We start from the raw sequence: 19,704 nt of genomic DNA on the forward strand, positions 1-19,704 counted from the left end.
CACTTCAACAGGGATAAAGTTCTTCTTGTCTTCACCTACCACCCCATGAGCTTCCTTACCCAACACATTATTCTCCATAACCTCCACCATCTTCAATGGGAACCTGCCACCAAGTACAACTTTACTTCCTCACTACTCTTCACTTTCTGCCTGGATCGCTCCCTCCGTGTTTCCCTTGTCCATTCATCACTCCCCACTAATTTCCTCCTAGCACATATCCCTGCAAGCGAGAGAAATGCTACATCTGCCCATTCACCTCCTCCCACCCAGGTGAAGCAATATATCACCAGCGAATCTGTTGGGGTCATTTGTTTTATCTGGTGCTCCCAATGTGGCTTCCTGTAGATTGGAGAGACCCAACTTAAATTGGGGGACTGCTTTGTCAAGCTCCTCTACTCCATCCACCAAAAAAATTGAACTTCCCATTGGGCAACCAGTTTAATTTCTATTCCCATTCCTGTTCTGACATGTCAGTCCATGGCCTTAATGAGACCACTCTCAGGGTGGAGGAGAAACCACCTAGGGTAGGGTAGCCTCCAATCTGATGGCATGAACATTGATTTCTCCTTCCAGTAATTTTTACCTCTTTTTTTGAATCCCCTCCCTCCTTCCCTGTTCTTCTATTCACCACTCTGGCCTCTAACCCCTTCTCCCCACCTACCCATTGTCTCCTCCTGGTACCTATTCTTCTTCCCTTTCTCCCATGGTCCACTCTCCTCACCCATCAGATACCACCTTTTTCAGCCATTTACCTTTTCTACCCACCTGGCTTCACCTATCAGCTTCTAGATTGTTCTTCTTCTCCTCCTCCTGCCTTCTTATTCTGGCATCTTTTCCCCTTCCTTTCCAGCCTTGATGAAGGGTCTTAGCCTGAAACATCAACTGTTTATTCATTTTCATAGTTGCTGCCTGACCTGCTGAATTCCCCTTTGTGTGTTGCTCTGGATTTCCAGACTACTTTGGTTCAGTACCTTCCTACCTATATTCTTTACACTTCGTACACACTTTAAGATACCTGTCCCTGATCGCCTCATCTTCACTATGGATGTCCAGTCCCTATACACCTCTAACCCTATCAGGATGGCCCTAAAGCTCTCTGCATTTTTCTTGACAACAGACCATTTCCCTTTCACCACCACCCTTCTGCATTCTGGTGGAACTGGTTCTCACTGTCAACAATTTCTCTTTCGTGTCCTCCCACTTTCTCAAAACCCAAAGTGTAGCTGTGGGCATCTGGATGGGCTACAGCTATACCCGTCTTTTTTGTCAGCTACCTGTCCATGTTTCAAGCCTTCACTGGTAATGTTCCCCAACTCTTTCTACGCTACTTCGACTGCTTCCTGCACCCATGCTGAGCTCATCAATTTCATTAACTTTGCTCCAACTTCCACCCTGCCCTTAAATTTACTTGATTCATCTCAATACCTCTCTCCCCTTTCTTGATCTCTGGAGACAGACTGTCTAGTGATATATTTTTTAAACCTACTGACTCTAATCAATAAGCTTTAAGACCTTGGCCTCAATATACCTCCTTGTGCAATTGGATCCTCAATTCCCTCACTTACAGACCTCAGTCAGTTCGGATTGGCAACAATATCTGCTTCACAATTGCCATCAGCACAGGTGCACCATAAAGCTGTGTGCTTAGCCCCCTACTGTACTTGATTTACACTTATGACAGTGTGGCTAATCACAGCTCCAATGCCATTTTCAAGTTTGCTGATGATGCCATTGTCGAAGGCCGAATTTAAGGTGGTGATGAATCAAGGAGATTGAAAATCTGGCTGAGTGGTGCCCACAACAACAACTTCTCACTCAATATCAGCAAGACTGTAGAGCTGATGATTGACTTCAAGAGTAGGAAACTAGAGGTCCATGAGCCAGTCCTCATCGGGGGATCATCGGTGGAGAGTGTCAGCAGCACTAAATTCCTCAGTGTTATCGTTTCAGAGGAACTGTCCTGGGCCCAACACGTAAGTGCAATGACTAAGAAAGCACAGCAGCACCTCTACTTCCTTAGAAGTTGGCGAAGATTTGGCATGACATCTAAAACTTTTAATGAACTTCTGTAGATGTATGGTGGAGATGTATTGACTGGCTCCATCACAGCCTGGTGTGGAAACACCAAAGCCTTTGAACGGAAAATCCTACAAAAAGTAGTGGATACATCCCAGTGCATCATGCGTAAAGCCCTCCTCACCATTGAGCATATCTACATGGAATGTTGTTGCAGGAAAGCAGCAACTATCTAAAGGAACACCCACTACCCAGGTCATGCCCTCTTCTTCCTGCTGCCATCAGGAAGAAGGTACAGAAGCCTCAGGACTTACTTCGCCAGGTTCAGGAACTGTTATTGTCACTCAACCATCAGGCTCTTGAGCTAATGGGGTTAACTTCACTCAATATCACTTGCCCCATTATTGAGATGCTTTCACAACCTAAGGACTCACTTTCAGAGACTCTTTATCTCATATTTTTGATATTTATTGTTTATTTATTATTATTATTATTACTCTTTTTCTTTTTGTATTTGCACAGTTTGTTGTCTTTTGCACACTGGTTGTCTGCCCTATTGGAGCAGTCTTAAATTGATTCTATTATGGTTGTTGGATTTATTGAGTATGGTCACAAGAAAATGAATCTCAGGGTTGTATATGGTGATGTATATGTACTATGGTAATACATTTACTTTGAACGTTGACTCTCACAGCTATCTAGACTATGCCTGTTCCCACCTTGTCACTTGTAAAAATGCTATTCCCTTTCTCAGTTCCTCTGCCTCCACTGCATCTGTTCTCAGGAGGAGGCTTTCCATTCCAGAATATCTGAGAAGTCCTCTTTCTTCAAAGAATGGTGTTTCCCTTCCTCTAACGTCAATGCTGCCTTGCTCTCATCTCCTCCATTTCCCGGACATCTACCCTCACTGCATCTTCCTACTGCCATATTAGGGATCGAGTACTCCTTGTCCTTTCCTACAACCCCATGAGCCTCCCTGTCCTGCACATCATCCTTCATAACATCCATCATCATCAACAAGATCCTTTCACTCAAAACTATCTGGTACTCCCAGTGTGGCCTCCTCTACGTTTTTGAGACCTGATGTTGATCTGTGCATCGCTTAGTCGAGCCCTTTAACACTGTCAGCCACAAAAGGTGGGTTTTCCTGGTGTCCACCCATTTTAATTCTGCTTTCCATTCCCACATATTGGTCCATGGCTGCCTCTATGCCTACAACAGCGCCACTCTCAAGTTGGAGGAGCAATACCACATATTCCATCTTAGTAGCCTCCAAACATGAACAGCATGAACTCCTGGTAATTTCTCCCTCCTCCCTTTCTCTCTTTTCCTATTCCCCATTCTGGCTCTCCTTTTTCCCCTTCTCATCACTGGCCTCTGCTGTCCTTTCTTCCTTCCTTTTCTCCCATGTTCCACTCCCCTCACTTATCAACTTCCTTTTCTTCAGCTCTTTAACTTTTCCACCTACTAACTCCCAGCTTCTCACTTCATACCCTTTCCCCTGTTTTCACCTATTGCCAGCTTCTATTCCCTCCTCTTCCCCTCCCCCCCCATTTCTTTATTGTGGCTTCTTCCCCTGTTTATCTTGTCTTCATGAAGGATCTTGGCCTGAAACATCAACTGTTTATTCCTCTCCGTAGATGCTGCCTGAGTTCCTCCTGCATTTTTTGTGTTGCTCTGGATTTCCAATGTCTGCAGAATCTCTTGTGTTAATAAAAACTAAATAACTCAAATACATCTTGTAATAATTATTTAGTTAATTGTCAGAAGATTGCTATGGACCCACCATTAATGGTAGAGAGATACAAATCATCCTTAGCCACAGGTGAAGTGTCAGAGGATTGGAGGATAGCTAATGTTGTTCTGTTGTTTAAGAAAGGTTCTAAGAGTAATCCAGGAAATTATAGAATAGTGAGCTTGACATAAGTAGTGAGAAAGTTATTGGAAGGGACTGGATATATAAGTATTTGGATAGACTGTGTCTGATTAGGGATAATCAACATGACTTTGTGTGTGATAAGTCATGTCAAACCAACCTAATAGAGCTTTTGAGGAAGTTACCAGGAAAGTTGATGAAGGCAAGGTAGTGGATGTTGTCTACATGGACTTTAGCAAGGTCTTTGACAAGGACTCACTTGGGAGGTTGATCAAGAAAGTTCAGTTGCTTGGTATTCAAGATAAGATAGTAAATTGGCTTCATGGAAGAAGTCAGAGAGTGGTAGTAGATGGTTGCTTCTCTGACTGGAGGCCTGTGACAAGTGGTGTGCCGCAGGGATCTGTGCCGTGTCCATTGTTGTTCGTCATCAATATCAATGATCTGGATGATAACATGGTAAACTGGATCAGCAGATTTGTGGATAACACCAAGATTGGTGATGCAGTGGACAACGAGGAAGATTATCAAAGCTTGCAGCAGGATGTGGACCAGCTGGAAAAATGGGTTGATAAGTGGCAGATGCAATTTAATGCAGACATGTGAAATGTTGCAGTTTGGGAGAAACAACCAGGGTAGGCCTTACATGGTGAGCAGGGCACTGAGGAGTGTGGTAGAACAGAGGGATCTGGGAATATAGATCCATTATTCCTTGAAAGTGATGTCACAAGTAGATAGCCACTCCTTGATTATTCCTTTTAATCTGTTCACTTCCTCTTAGGTTTCACTGTCATCTTTCCCCTTTCAGTATTGTAACTTTAAAAATAATGTAATTGAATAAAAGTATAACTTCAGAATGCAGGAGAATTGAAGCAGGAGTTGGCCAGGAGACTTCTCAAATGTGGCTCCTCTTTCAGTAAGTGAAAGGTGGGTGGCCCAGGCTGGAGAGGTCAGCTGGCCTACACCTGCTGAAAGGTGGCGAATCTGTGGAACTTATTGTCACAAATGGCAGTGGATGCCAAGTTATTGGGCATATTTAAAGCGGAGTTTGATAGGTTCTTAATTAGAAAGGTGGCAAAGGTTATGGGAAGAATGGGGTTGAGATAGGTAATACATCAGCCATGATGGAATGACAGAGGAGACTCAATGGGCAGAATGGCCTAATTCTGCTCCTGTGTCTTACGGTCTCAATGTAATCATGGCTGTTCTATGTTGATTTTGACTTCTGTACCAGTTACCTTTAACACTCCATCTTTCAAATATTCATCTACTTCTACCTTAAATATATTTAATGATCTGCCCTCCAGCATCCTCACAGGCAGAGCATTCCAGAAATCTCAGCATCTATCCTGTTAACCCCAGTTAGCATCTTGTATGCTTAACATAGTCCCCTCAATTCTTGTGAACTCTATGCAGTACAGACCCAAATAGTCCAGCCTCTGTCGCAAGGACAATCCTCTCATCCTCGGAATTAATCTACTAAATCTCTTTTGACTATATCATTTTTTTTAGGTAAGGGAGCGAAAGCAATGCACAATATTTCAGGTGTAGCCTCATCAACACTCTATAGTATACAACTATAACTAAACCACCCAATTTAAACTCCAACCCGTTTGTAAGAAAGGCCAAAATGCAGTTTGCCGGTTCACTACTGGTCGGACCTGCCTGCTAACTTTATGTGATTCATGCAGTAAAAAATATAGACGCCTCTGGATTTCACTGATTTTGCAATCTCTCTCCATTTAGACAATAACCCAGCTTTTTAATTCCTCTTACCAAAGTGCATGACCTCACACTTCCCCACATTAAACTCCATTTGACATGTTTTTGTCCACTCACTCAATCTATTAATGTACCTTGCAGAATCACACTTACCTCATCACAACATACCATTTCACTGATTCTAATATCATCTGTAAACTTGGAAATACTATATTTCATTTCCTCCATGTCATTAATCTAATTTGTAAACAATCAAGTGCCAAGAACTAATCCCCTGGGGTACACCACTAGTTACATCCCTCCAGCTGTTTTTAAAATTATCTGATGCCCTCCTGGAATTCAGTGAGTTTTGAAAATTTTCAACCAATGAGTCTGCTGTCTCTGTCACTATTTCCTTTAAAATTCTTGTGTGCAGACCACTGGATCCCTTTCATTTGTGTAACCATAGGCCCCTTAGTTTCTCCAATACTGTACTATGATCCTTGTGATTGAGATGTTTACAATTCCTCCCTTTATTTGAATTTATCCCACCTGCTGGGGATATTTGCAGACTCCCCTGCTGTGAAGACTGATGCAAAAAAAACTGAGTTAACATAATGCCATTTCTTTATTTCCTTGTATTAATTCACCAGCAGGGATAATTCTCCAGTGGTGTCACACTTATTTCCCTCCTTTTGTAGGCGTCCACAGAAACCATTTCTGCTTGTTTTTGATATTGCAAGCAAGTTTTCTCTCAAAATCATAAAGTTTGCAGCTGCTGGAAATCAAAAGCAACACACACAAAATGCTGGATGAACTCAGCCAGCAGCATCTATGGAAATGACAAGATAGTTGACGTTTTGGGCTGAGAAAGGGGAAAAGATGCCAGAATAAAAACATGGGGGAAGGTGAAGGAGGCAGCTGTAAAGAATGGTGGTGGGGGGGGGGGGATTTGTTTTTTTGAAGGAGGTATCGATTACCCAGACGGTAAGGTGTTGCTCCTCCACCCTAGGGTGGCCTCATTTTGCCACAGAAGGAGACCATGGACTGACATGTTGGAACAGGAATTAAAATGTTTGGCCACCAGGTAGTCCTGCTTGTGGTGAATGGTGCAGAGGTGCTCAAAGCAGCAGTCCTCGAATTTACGGCGAGTCTCTTTCTTTCTTTATTAATCTTTTTATTGATTTAGAAGGAACATAAATACAAACAAGAGGAGAATTATCTCAAATATATATATATATATCAATAACAATACAAACAGAGATTAAAATAGACATTATCAAAGTCAAACATAGTGTTAAGCTAGTATATAATGTATAATTTTAAAAAAACAGCTAATTCTCCTCATCAGTTCATGAAGAGGAAAGAAAAAACTTTGAATTTTAAATGAAGGTAAAAAACCCCCACTACACTATACAGAAAAAAGGGACTGGGCAGTCCATTCTGTGGATACAACCAAAAAAAAAAGAAAGACTTTCTAATCAAATCTAAAACTTCGAAAAAAAATCAGAAGAGTAATAAATCAAATCAAATGAAAATATTGAATAATAGGTCGCCAGATTTGCTCAAATTTAAAGGCTGTATCAAATGTCTTTCTTCTTATTTTCTCTAAACTTAAACAAGACGTAATGGAGGAAAGCCAATAAAAGACAGTAGGTGGATTAGAATCGTTCCACTTCAGTAAAATGGCTCTCCTAGCCTATAAAGTTGAAAAGGCTATCATACGTTGAGCAGAAACAGGAATATTTCCTGGTTTCGATGGGGTAATCCAAAATATTGCCGTAAGTAAATTAGGTTGTAGGTCCAGATCCAAGACTTTTGATAATGTTTTTAAAACATCTCTCCAAAAATTGTCTAGCTTTAGACAAGACCAAAACATATGAGTTAAAGTGGCCACCTCATTATTACATCTGTCACAAATAGGATTGATCTTGGAAAAAATACGTGCTAGTTTATCCTTTGACATGTGGGCCCGATGCACTATCTCGAACTGTATCAAGGAATGACGGGCACAAATAGATGAGCTATTAACCAAATGAAGAATTTTACTCCGTTGATTATCTGAGAATGACTCTTGAACTTCCAATTCCCAAGCATGTTTAATTTTATCATTAGATATCATTCGTAAATTCAATATCCGTTTATAAATTATAGCTATCAACCCTTTTTGAAGTGGTTTAAGCTGAAAAAACAGCGAGTCTCATCAGTGTAGAGGAGGTCACATTGGGAGCACCAGACACAGCAGACGACCCCAGCAGATTCACAGGTGAAGTGTTGCCTCACCTGGAACGACTGCCTGAGGCCCTGAATGGAGGTGGGGGGGAGAGGCTTAAGCTGCTTGCAGGGATAAGTGTCGGGAGGGAGATTAGTGGGGAGGGATGAATGGCCAAGGGAACCGCTAAGAGAGTGATTCCTGCAGAAAGCAGGGAGTGGGAGGAAAAGGTACGATCCTTTGGAGATGCGGAAGTTTCAGAACATAATGTGTTGATGGAGTGATAGGTAAGGACAAGAGGAATTCAATATTCAATCATAGTTAAGGCAGCATCAATAGTGGAGGGATGGAAACCCAGTTCTTTAAAGAATTGCTATAAATTCTTGCTATAATAATCATGGAGAGGGTAGCATAATGTTTTACTGTTCCTTAGATAATTATTTTTCATACTCTTTGAGATAAGGAATGGATCAAATGTTTCATATTTTTTTCATATAAGTTTCTAGTGCCTGGGTTAAGCGCAGTCAGATCTGCAGAGGAAGTGTCTGCTCTCAAAATGTGTATCAACTTCCAAATTGGCCATGTGTAGTGAGTTTATAATATTAATGTTTGATTTTCACTCTAAATATATTTCAGTCTTTATACAGAAATTAATATTAGATTATTAAAATGTGAGAGGTTTTTTTTGCCCAAGTACAAATGTTGCAAAATATTTTGGCTGTTTTATTTCACGACAATCCTTGTACACCATAAATACAAGGTTCCATTTGGCAATTTTCCTGAAATAGTGAGCTATGTGAAGAAACAAAATCTGTCATGGCTTTGTGTTGTTTCAACACTTGTGAAATTCTCATTGGCAAAAGATTGTCAGCAAACCTGGTTGGAAATGGGTGTGCCAGCCTTGCTGGCCATACCCAGATGTCAATAATTTTTTTAAAAAATTGTCCCCATTAGTAAACTTCAAAATATTACCTTTTATTTTAATTGCTTTGGAGCTTGCTAATAATAAAGATTTGTAAATAGTTTTCTTTGGTTTGAAATCAAAAATATTAATAAGGACCTTGTACTGAATTTGCATGTATTACATGTTTATATTTTAATAACAGAAATTATGTTACTTGTTTCTTCAGCATCTAGAATAGTTTCGGTTAAGGAATATTAAATGAATGTCAAGAAATAATCCATATTAAGCAGTTTGTTTATTTGAAACCTTGGCAGTGCAACAGTCTGGTAGTATCCTGTGTTTTGTTACCTAGCTGTTGCTAAAAAGTCTCAACTATTTGCCATTAGGGTTCTAAATTTAAAAGATTTCATAGTATTTAATGGTTTTGCGACAAAAATTTCCCGAACAGTGCAAATTAATGGTAATCTAACAATTTAAATAGGGAATCAATCAAGTTAGCTACATGGGAGCTAGTTTAAAACCAAGGCTGCTGGTAGGGCATAACCAAAGAACATATTGAAATAGAAAAGAAACATTCAACTTTTGAAACCATCCTATTTTGGATTATTTAGCTTCTGATTTGAACTCAGCATTCACCTCTAGCCATATCACATCACTTACTGCTTAAAATGGAGGGCATGATGTGCTGGCAGAATTAATAAATTTAAGTATCACTGAAACATAATCTAGGACAAAAATGACTCTCTTAGCTGAAGGTGTAGTCACTCTCTGATAAGACTTAATATAATTAAACAACTAAGGAAAAAGCATTTTCAATTTCAACTATTGTAATAAGTGAATCATAGAGGCATACAGGGCAGAATGGGTTCTTTGGCCCACCAAGTCTGTGCTCGCCATCAACGACATGTTTACGTTAATCCTACATTAACTTTAATTTTATGCCCCCCACATTCTCATCATCTACCTGCAGAGACTACTATTCATCTTCATCAGAAAAATTGGAGATCAACAGTAGCCAATTAACTTGCCAACCTGCACACCTTTGGGATATAGGAGGAAATCAGAGCAGCCTGTATGGGGAGTGGAACCCATACAGTCATGCAGAGAACGTGCAAGTTCCACATAGACATCACTCGAGGTCAGCATTGAACTCAGGTCTGCAGCGATCCACAAACTGCGCCATTGTGCCACCTTGAAGTCTTTCTACATCAGTCTTCACTGATCCATGTTTTTAGCCAGTGGTCTGTGTTTTTACCATCTAGCTGTTATCCGCTCATTTATAGGATTGTCATCAGCTTTATTGCATTGTCCTTGTCTGTTTGGAAGACAAAGCTGAATGTCTAAACCTTGCAAATATAAGCGTTTGTTAGTTAATTTAGATGCACTTGTTTTTTCTAAAATGCAAATGTTATTATTTATCTGTTTTAAAAATGAAACCATTTTGGCTTTACCTGATCCATTTTTTTGTTATATTACAGCTGCATATCTTGTGATATTTCATTTATTTTTTGTGCTGTTTGTGTGGACCTATTGCAAAGCTATTTTTACAGAACCAGCACAGCCTTCTCGAAAGGTAATTCATTTTGACTTAAGTGAGCATTGATTGATCTTGTGTGAAAAGTTCGGTGTCATGTTTAACTTCATCATCGTGGTTTATGTAAAGCTGATGGATCATACTTGCTCTACAGAGCATCTTGGTACCCCAAGAACTCTCAAACAGAGTAGAGAATTGTAGGGTGTATTGTTACATTCCCTCGAGTGTTGTTGGATGCTGATTTGGTACATCTGTTGAAGAAGCATCAAAACCATTGAGAGAAAAAGCGAATTGAGCTCCTTCTGTGCGGTTTGTTTTGAGCAGCTTAGGCAAGAATGTACCTATTCGGCAATAATCTGTTTGAGCTAGAGACTATAAATGACTGAGAAATCTAACAAAATTGGTGGATGAATTTATAAGCAAAGGAAAATATCATTGAAAATGGGGGTTGATCTGTTAAAGCTGCTTGCAGCACAGTTAAATGATTTATAAAAACTAGTCACTTGGAATCTATTTCCATAATGTTGTAGGGATTCGTAGAACTTTGCAGGAGGTGTGTAAGTCTAAGGTTCTTGAATTTATTCTGTTCCACTTTCTCCACCACTGAATTTTCTCTACCTTCCGTTTCTATCGGAGTTTCATTTCCCCTGCAGAATGATCCAAAATTCTTTATCTTACTGTGATGTTCAAGTTTTGTGTCTATTATAGGAAATCAACAGCAAATTGCCACATGAGAAACCAGAGAAAAACAGCAAATAATTCTAATTAATGTTGAATGATAGATTAATATTGGCAATGAAGGTATCTCTTCCATTCTTCTACAAAATAATCTCATTGGGTTATTTGCATCCACCTTACTCAGTAACAAACTCTTTGTTTAATAAGTCAAAGTCCGACCTTCTGCCTTTAGATCTAGGAAGGTAGCCAGTTTTCAGCAGAGCCTAGGTTCTGGAGTTCATGAGTTAACTGTCAACATACCTGTTTAAAGGCAAAGCCTCCTGACAGTTAAAACTGTTTAGCATCTTAATACTTTCAGCCAGGTTTCAAGTATAGTGTTCAAACCAGCTAGTTGTTGAACAACACACAGTACTAAAATGCCATAACTCTAGTTTTTAAAATGGCAATAATTAATGCAAAAATACAATTGCTATATTAAAACCACATACTGTGAGGTGTAATTTTTTTTCATTAGGGTATTAAAATTTATTCCATCTTCTAATGAGTTTTGAGAGACTGGTCCTGATGGTAAACCCTGATATTATTATTGCCTATATTTACTTCTGACTTCCTGTTATATAATAATACGACATAACATTCATTCTTCTTGCTGCACCACAAAATTAGCTCTTTTTTTAATGCGACATTCTTGCACACTCTTGTTAATGGAATTTTGTTATATTTTCCATGTGCTTGTAGTTTCAATTGACCAGAGCTGACAGAGAGAGATATGAGCGAGAAGAAAATCCTGAGGTGCAAAAGCAAATTCTATTGGATGTGGCTAAAACATTACCAGTGTACACCAAGACTGCATCCGGAGGTATGAGAATCCAATATCACACATCTGTAATGTTTCATGTTTGAAAAACAAACATAAAGTAAGTGCACTAAATCAGTAGCAAAAGCTGACCCCTTTTGAGAAAATAATTAATTTGACTAATAGTGAGAAGAGGGAAGAAATAACTTAGTGCTAGGCCATAAGACATAGGAGCAGAATTAGGCCATTCAGTCCATCGAGCCTGCTCTGCCATTTCATCGTGGCTGATCCTGGATCACACCAACCCCATACACCTGCTTTCTCACCATATCCTTTGATGCTCTGAGCGATCAGGAAGCTATCAACTTTCACCATGGGCTTGGCCTCCATCGCACTCTGTGGCAGAGCATTCCACAGATTCACCACTCTCTGACTAAAAAAAATTCCAACTTACCTCTGTTCTAAAAGGTTGCCCCTCAATTTTAAGGCTGTACCCTCTAGTTCTGGATACTACCACCATAAGAAACATCCTCTCCACATCCACACTATCTAGTCCTTTCAACATTTGGTAGGTTTCAATGAGATCCCTCCACAAGCTTCTAAATTCCAGTGAGTACAGGACCATAGCTGCCAAATGCTCCTCATATGTTAACCACTTGAATCCCGGAATCATCCTCGTGAACATGCTCTGGACTCTCTCCAATGGCAACACATCCTTTCTGAGATATGGGGCCCAAAACTGTTAACAATACTCCAAGTGCGGCCTGACCAGTGTCTTATAAAGCTTCAGCATTATCTCCTTGCTTTTAATTTCTACTCCTCTTGAAATAAATGCCAACATTATATTTGCTGCCTTTACCACAGACTCAATCTATAAATTAACCTGCTGGGAGTCTTGCATGAAAACTTCAAAGTCCCTCTGCACCATGGTGGAAAGGAGGTTATGTTACAATGTCATTACAATTCGAATGCATACAGACTCCAAAAAGGGGCATTATCCTGCACGTATACTGTTCACCCTTGTTCGTCCACAGTGCAGACACTCTGCTGAACAGTAATAGGTTTATTGTGGTGTATTTCAGCTGAAAATGACAGTATTGATTTTGTCTTATCAATTACTAGCTTGGTGGCCTTTTATGTTGTTAGATGCTGTAACATTGACCACCCTTTAGAGCTGTTGAAATGTTTTATTTCTAAATTTATAGACCTATGTTATGCAACTGAATCCTGTTATATACTAAAAGTTTAAAAAGGAAGAAGTTTTCCAAGAAACTTTTGATTTAGAAAGTTCTTCATCTAAGCACTAAAATTGCAGGAGAGTGATACTAATCCTTCTTCTTTTCATTAGCCATCCGATACTGTGACCGGTGCCAACTGATTAAGCCTGATCGTTGTCATCACTGCTCCATCTGTGACACGTATGCAGTTCAGATCTTTTAATTAAAGAAATCTAAAATGAAGCAACTAGATTGATTTAAATGAACAATGTTCTTGTACGAATGATCATATATGTAGATTGGATTCAATGAATTCTAATATATATCCTATTCTTGATTTGAATGCAGTGAAATTCTATGATATTACTTGTATACAATGAACAGATTTCTCACCTGCAGAGTTAAATATTCATGGTATCACTACATAGTTAGTAACATGGTTTCTCCCCTGCTGGAGAATGTAATGCTGACTATACCTTTGGTCTTTGATTTTCACATCAGCACTTCTGTATACCAACTGCAGCAGAGCTACATTTGTAAAGCTATATCTAATGAGTTGCTTGCCCCTTAATGCATTTTGCTGAAGTAACTGGAATGCTGTCATTAGACAGTCTTCTATGTGAATCTGACAAAATTCATTCCTTTTATGCAATGAAGGGAAAGTGAGTTTAGTACAAGTGAATACGGCAATGATCTAATTTCAAAAACTGAGAATGCAAGTTTCAAGGGATCAAGAATACAATAATGCATTCAATCCTACTTTGAACAGATATCTAAGCATAGCAATTTAAAATGACAGTTTTTTTTATTATTTGGTGCATAAAATAGTGGAATAAGCAATAGTTAAAACAATACATCAGTTCTCCTGTCACACAAATGTTCACATGCTTACTTTCAGAGCACTGTTGAACAGCTTAGAGTGTAAGAAGCAGGAGGAAGAATAGGTCACACAGTCCCTTGAGCCTACTCACCATTTGACAAGGTCATTGCTTACCTATCAAAATGCTACTTTTCTGCCTGATCCTCATATACATGGAAGGTCAGTTAAAGATCATAGATCTGAAACGCTGGCACAAAGCCACCGATTTATAGCCAACAGTTTCAGAAGACATCACCAGCTGTCAGCTGTTCACTCTTTAGCCCACCAGATTTCCCAAGTGTATAATGAAAAGCAGAAGGTGAGGGTGTGCTGGGGTTTAGATATTGGCACATTTTTTCTTACACTCAACAGTGGAGCAGTGAGTTACAGTACCAAGAAATATACTGGTTGCACTCTGCATCCAGTTTTTATCTTTACAGCATAGAGAACTGTTGTGTTTACAGAGACTTCCATTTCAATGTCTTTGATAAAACATCAATATTTTTTAACGTTAATATTTCTAATTATTTGATTTTAATGTGCAGTTAATTATATTTTTTACATTTAGTTACCAAAATAATGTTTTAATTCCCTGAATGTTCTAATCCCCTTTTTGACCTGTTTAAATGTTTCTGCAAGCCAGAAATATTTTAAAAAGCTTTGAAGTCTACTGATGACCATTAAGGCTGTCAGGGACTTGGAATATGCTACTTGACTTCCTCACCAGATACCTGTCAAGTACAGAGGTTCATCCAGTCATTAGGAAAATTATTCATGGATCTAGATATGAACCAGGTCCAGAATAATCTGGCCTGCAATTTTTTTTTCTCTTTCCACAGATCAGTTTTTTAAAAATCATTTTCTCTTCTAACCCATAACCTGCAATTTGAAATGTGTAAATAATTAATGTTCACATTATCTAGGCTGAAACATAGACTGAAATTATTTAGCTGGTTGGACAGATTCCCGGATTAATCTTTGGCTAACTACGGTCTATCTTGAATAATTGTATTTCATATTTTCCCTTTCTCCCACATGTTTACACTCCAGTTCTGACCATTTAAACGTTATCATTTAATTGCTTGGATATTTGTAGCAGTAATTTCAACTGCCTGAATCCTAACCCTAGAATTCCCAACCCAAACTTTTCCATATCCTTATCTCTCCTATTTTTAAGAAACACCTTAAATTTTATCTCACTAACCAGCCTGTAGCTCCAATGCAGATTTGTCAAATTTAGTTTGCTAACACTTCTGTGAAGTGCCTTGAGTTTCAACAATGCTAAAGGGTTTGTAAATTGATGTTGAAGACCAACCAAAATTCTCCTGGAAGTACCTGAGGTTTACTTTTTAAAGGTTATTATTTATTACTAACGGATTTCTTTGTTTTGTTTTTAGGTGTGTATTGAAAATGGACCATCACTGTCCTTGGTAGGTCAAATCTGATATTTAACCAAGCACTGGGCAACAAGTGTAATCAAGTCGTAAAACTTTTTATAATCAAGTCATTAATTCACACATAACATAATGTGCGTTTTCATTATAGAGTGGACAGAGACACAGTGTAAGATTTCTAGTGTGAATTCAGATAATGCCAGACGATTTCTTAATTGTCTGGTTTCTCATCTTTAATATTGAAAATCCTGTTGAAATAAACTTGTAGTTGGTTACTGTTCATTAGTCATTGTGACCTAGAACTTTTCATCTGCAGAATTAAAAAGAGTTTTAGATAAATTAATATCCATTCAGTATTTCAAAATTCCTTAATTTATAATTAGTTTCATTTTTGTCCCATAAATTTATGTTTTATATAACTAGCCAAATTTGCAAAAAAATTGAACAGGACAATTTTCAGTTAAGTAGATCTTCAGTTGCGGTTTACTTCCCTGAAAGTTTATCTGTTCAGTAATAACCTTCCTTAGCATTGACGTTCCATGCTCCAATTTTTTTATTGGGGGGAGTGAAAAAGAATATTAATGGCTTGGAAAATTTTTACATTTTTATCTTAGCACAAGAGCAAGAGCAGCTGTAGAGTCCTGCATGATAGATTCAGTCAGACTTGCCTCCTATTTAATAGATAACAGATTCATGTACCACTCAAGAAACTCAGCCCATAACCTTCAGGGCAGTAAGAACAATTGCTGCACTGCAGCAGATGCGTGTTTCTTATAGGATGTTAAACAAGATCCATCTTTCCTTTCAATTAGGCATAAAAGATCTCATGAAACTACGGTTCTAAAAAACAAAGGAATTTGCCCTGGAGCCTTTTATTTATAAATATTTCATCTGGTATCATATTGACTGGGACTCCCACACTGTGAAAGGGCTGGATGGCTTGGAGTTTGTCAAATGTGTTCAGGAAAGTTTTCTATGTTTGTAAATCAATATATAGAGGAACCAACAAGAGAGGATGCAAAACTTGATCTCCTATTAGGGAACCAGACAGGTCAGGTGACAGAAGTATGTGTAGGCGAACATTTTGGGTCCAGCGACAATAATGTAATTAGTTTCAAGTTAATTATGGATAAGGATAGGACTGGTCCTCGAACTGAGGTCTGGTCACTGATTCTAAATTGGAGAAAGGCCAATTTTGTGGAAATGAGAAAGAATCTAGGAAGAGTTGATTGGGATAAGTTGTTTTTTGTCAAGGATTTGTTCAGTAAGTGGAAAGCCTTCAAAGGCGAAATTTTGAGAGTGCAGAGTTTGCATGGTCCTGCCAGGATTAAAGGCAAAGTTAACAGGCATAGGGAACCTTGGTTTTCCAGGGATATTGGCGATCTGGTTAAGCAAAGGAGAGAGTTGTATAGCAAATGTAGGCAACAGGGAACAAATGAGGTACTTGAAGAGTATAGAAATGTAAGAAAATACTGAAGAAGAAAATCAGGAAGACAGAAAGAAGACATGAGGTTGCTTTGGCAGATAATGTGAAGGTAAACCCGAAGGGTTTCTACAAGTATATTAAGAGTAAAAGGATAGTAAGGGACAAAATTGGTCCCCCAATGATAATGTGGTAAATTGGATTAGCAAGTTTGCTGATGACACTAAGATTGGAGGCGTTGTGGACAGCAAGGACGCATTTCAAAGCTTGCAGAGGGATCTGGACCAACTGGAAAAATGGGCCAGAAAATGGCAGATGGAAGTTAATGCAGACAAGTGTGAGGTATTGCATTTTGGAAGGACAAATCAAGGTAGGACATACACAGTAGATAGTAGGGCACTGAGGAGTGCGGAAGAACAAAGAGATCTGGGAGTTCAGATACATAATTCCTTGAAAGTGGCGTCACAGGTAGACAGGGTTGTAAAGAAGGTTTTTGGCATCCTGGCATTCATAAATCAAAGTATTGAGTATAGGAGTTGGGATGTTATGGCAAGGTTGTATAAGACATTGGTGAGGCCAAATTTGGAATATATGTGTGCAGTTCTGGTCACCTAACTATAGGAAGGATATCAGTAAGATTGAAAGAGTGCAGAGAAGATTTACTAAGATGTTGGCGGGTCTTCAGGAGTTGAGTTACAGGGAAAGATTGAACAGGTTAGGACTTTATTCCTTGGAGCGTAGAAGAATGAGGGGAAATTTGATAGAGGTTTACAAAATTATGAGGGGTATAGACAGAGTAAGTGCGAGTAGACACTTTCCACTTAGATTAGGAGAGATAAATACGAGAGGACATGGCTTTTGGGTGAAAGGGGAAAGATTTAGGGAGAACTTCTTCACTCAGAGAGTGGTGGGAGTGTGGAACGAGCTGCCATCTGATGTGGTAAATGCGGGCTCACTCTTAAGTTTGAAGAATGAATTGGATAGGTACATGGATGGGAGAGGTCTGGAGGGTTATGGACTGGGTGCAGGTCAATGGGACTAGCAGAATGAAGGTTTGGCACAGACTAGAAGGGCCAAATGGCCTGTTTTCTGTGCTGTAGTGTTCTATGGTTCTATCACTGGCAAAAAGTGTTATCTGATCATCATTTTACTGAAATCTGTGGAACTTTTCAGTGTATATTACTTGTGTTTCCTACTGGACAACTGTGATTTCAAAAATAATTTATTGGTTATGTTATGAGGTTGTGAAAATGGAAATTAAATCCCAGTTGTTATTTATTATATAAACAAAGGCTTTGTTCTAATAGTTTTCTTTCTCTCTAGGGTGAACAACTGTATTGGATTTTCAAACTACAAATTTTTTCTGCTCTTTCTGGGATATTCCATGCTGTATTCGTTGTTTGTTGCTGCCACAGTTCTGCAATATTTCATCATGTTTTGGACGGTAACTTCCAGTTTGCATGTATCCTCACTCAAAATATGAAACATGCACAAATGAAATCTGGATATGGATTGTCAGTTCAATAGTTACTTTAGTTGGTTCGAGGTACACAAACAATATTTGATTGCTTGTTGAAAATCTCCACTACAACAATGTTTTAGTTAACATGTATGTAGTCTCGGTTTATTTCCTTGCACCTTCCTTGTCATTTCTCAAAGGTATCATACCCAGTTAGCATGCATTTCTAATTAGTACTGAGACTGGTGGAACCGGACTGTGGTGGCAACTTTTCATCAGGGCCTAAAGTGAGTGCTAGCAAGCTATTGGGTCTTTGATGGTATCACAGACGACCACTGTCCTATGTCAGTCTTTTTCAATCTATTTATTCCTCTGAAGATATTCACTTTATAGTGATCAGGTGTGGAGTTTGGGCTAACTATCCTCCCCATCACATTTCCTATTCAGGAGCATAACAACTGACGGATAGGTGTAAATTAGTGACCATTTTAAGATTACTTAAATCACATGAACTTCAAATTAGAGTTTGGATCATCTCAGCTCTGAAGTTTGTATATAAAATTATATCATGTATCTTTGTTATTGTCTACATGGCTCAGAACAACGGTTGCTTTGAAAATTACAAGTTTGCTGTGTTCTTGCTCAGTGATAGTTCATTGGCTCTTATTTTCCTGACAGGGTGGTCTTCCCGATGGTCCTGCAAAATTCCATGTTCTCTTTCTTCTTTTCGTGGCTGTCATGTTCTTCCTGAGCCTCATGTTCCTCCTTAGCTACCATTGTTGGCTGGTCAGTTTAAACAGATCTACATTAGGTAAGACTTCAGCAACATATCACTTGTTTGCAATTATTAAGGAATGGATGAGTGGATTTAAAATTCAGGTCTGGATGTTTGATGCTGTGGATTACTTAGGGGCATTGAAGAAGAGGGTGGGGGGAGAAGGGAGAGCCTGAGTTTCTGCTGTGGGCACGTCTGTGGAGTTTTAACTTGCAGCTTCTCTGTCCTGATAGGCTCAATGGTTATGCCAGTCATTCTTGGTGGTCTCGTCCAGTATTGCATCCCCTCAAGATATCTGTACTCATATTCTGAATTTTTGCACATCCAGATCATTATGGCTATGCCTTAAGCTGATGAGTCCATACATTCCTTCCGTCCACCATCCCTCTTTTCTCTCCTTGGAGACACTCTTACAGATCTACAGATTTCATCAAGCCATAGCATCTGTTCTAATATTTATGGCATGCCATGATATTCTGTTAAAGGTGTTCAATAAATAGAAGCAGATGTTGCAGCTGTTGTGACAGTACTTGTATATGTCCTACCTGAGGATCGTTTTCATTGGACAAATATAACAGAAGGATTATCAGTTTGCTGTTTCTACTTCATTTTAATCCATACTACTACAAAATACAGTATTTTAATGCAGATGCACTCAGCTCATTCTATTAAACCAAACGGTTATTCAAATATTTTCATAAGAAATAGTGTTGGTTAGGTCTTGATCCTTTTATAAGCTCATAAAAATTGCCCATAATGTGCAATATTTGAACTGTGTTTTGTCTTCTGCTTTATGAGTCAGCCTCCAGTAACACTTCTCCAAACTCAAGATGAACTAGTCCTCAACAAAAAAAATACTTCCG

At 38.9% G+C, this 19,704-nt stretch overlaps 1 protein-coding gene across 2 annotated transcripts in view; it reads left to right on the plus strand.

The window, feature by feature from the left end:
• The window catches only part of zdhhc15b (zinc finger DHHC-type palmitoyltransferase 15b), a 51,757-nt gene that overhangs the window by 25,430 nt on the left and 6,623 nt on the right, over nucleotides 1-19,704 (plus strand). For both annotated transcript variants that reach the window (XM_063061029.1, XM_063061030.1), the window contains 6 exons: nucleotides 10,185-10,279; nucleotides 11,657-11,777; nucleotides 13,063-13,132; nucleotides 15,188-15,220; nucleotides 17,931-18,051; nucleotides 18,745-18,877. In XM_063061029.1, coding sequence (XP_062917099.1) covers nucleotides 10,185-10,279; nucleotides 11,657-11,777; nucleotides 13,063-13,132; nucleotides 15,188-15,220; nucleotides 17,931-18,051; nucleotides 18,745-18,877 — 573 coding nt within the window. The remainder of the gene's footprint in view (nucleotides 1-10,184; nucleotides 10,280-11,656; nucleotides 11,778-13,062; nucleotides 13,133-15,187; nucleotides 15,221-17,930; nucleotides 18,052-18,744; nucleotides 18,878-19,704) is intronic.

This window comes from Mobula hypostoma, chromosome 10 (genome assembly GCF_963921235.1).
Source record: "Mobula hypostoma chromosome 10, sMobHyp1.1, whole genome shotgun sequence".
In the NCBI taxonomy this organism is placed as follows: Eukaryota; Metazoa; Chordata; class Chondrichthyes; order Myliobatiformes; family Myliobatidae; genus Mobula; species Mobula hypostoma.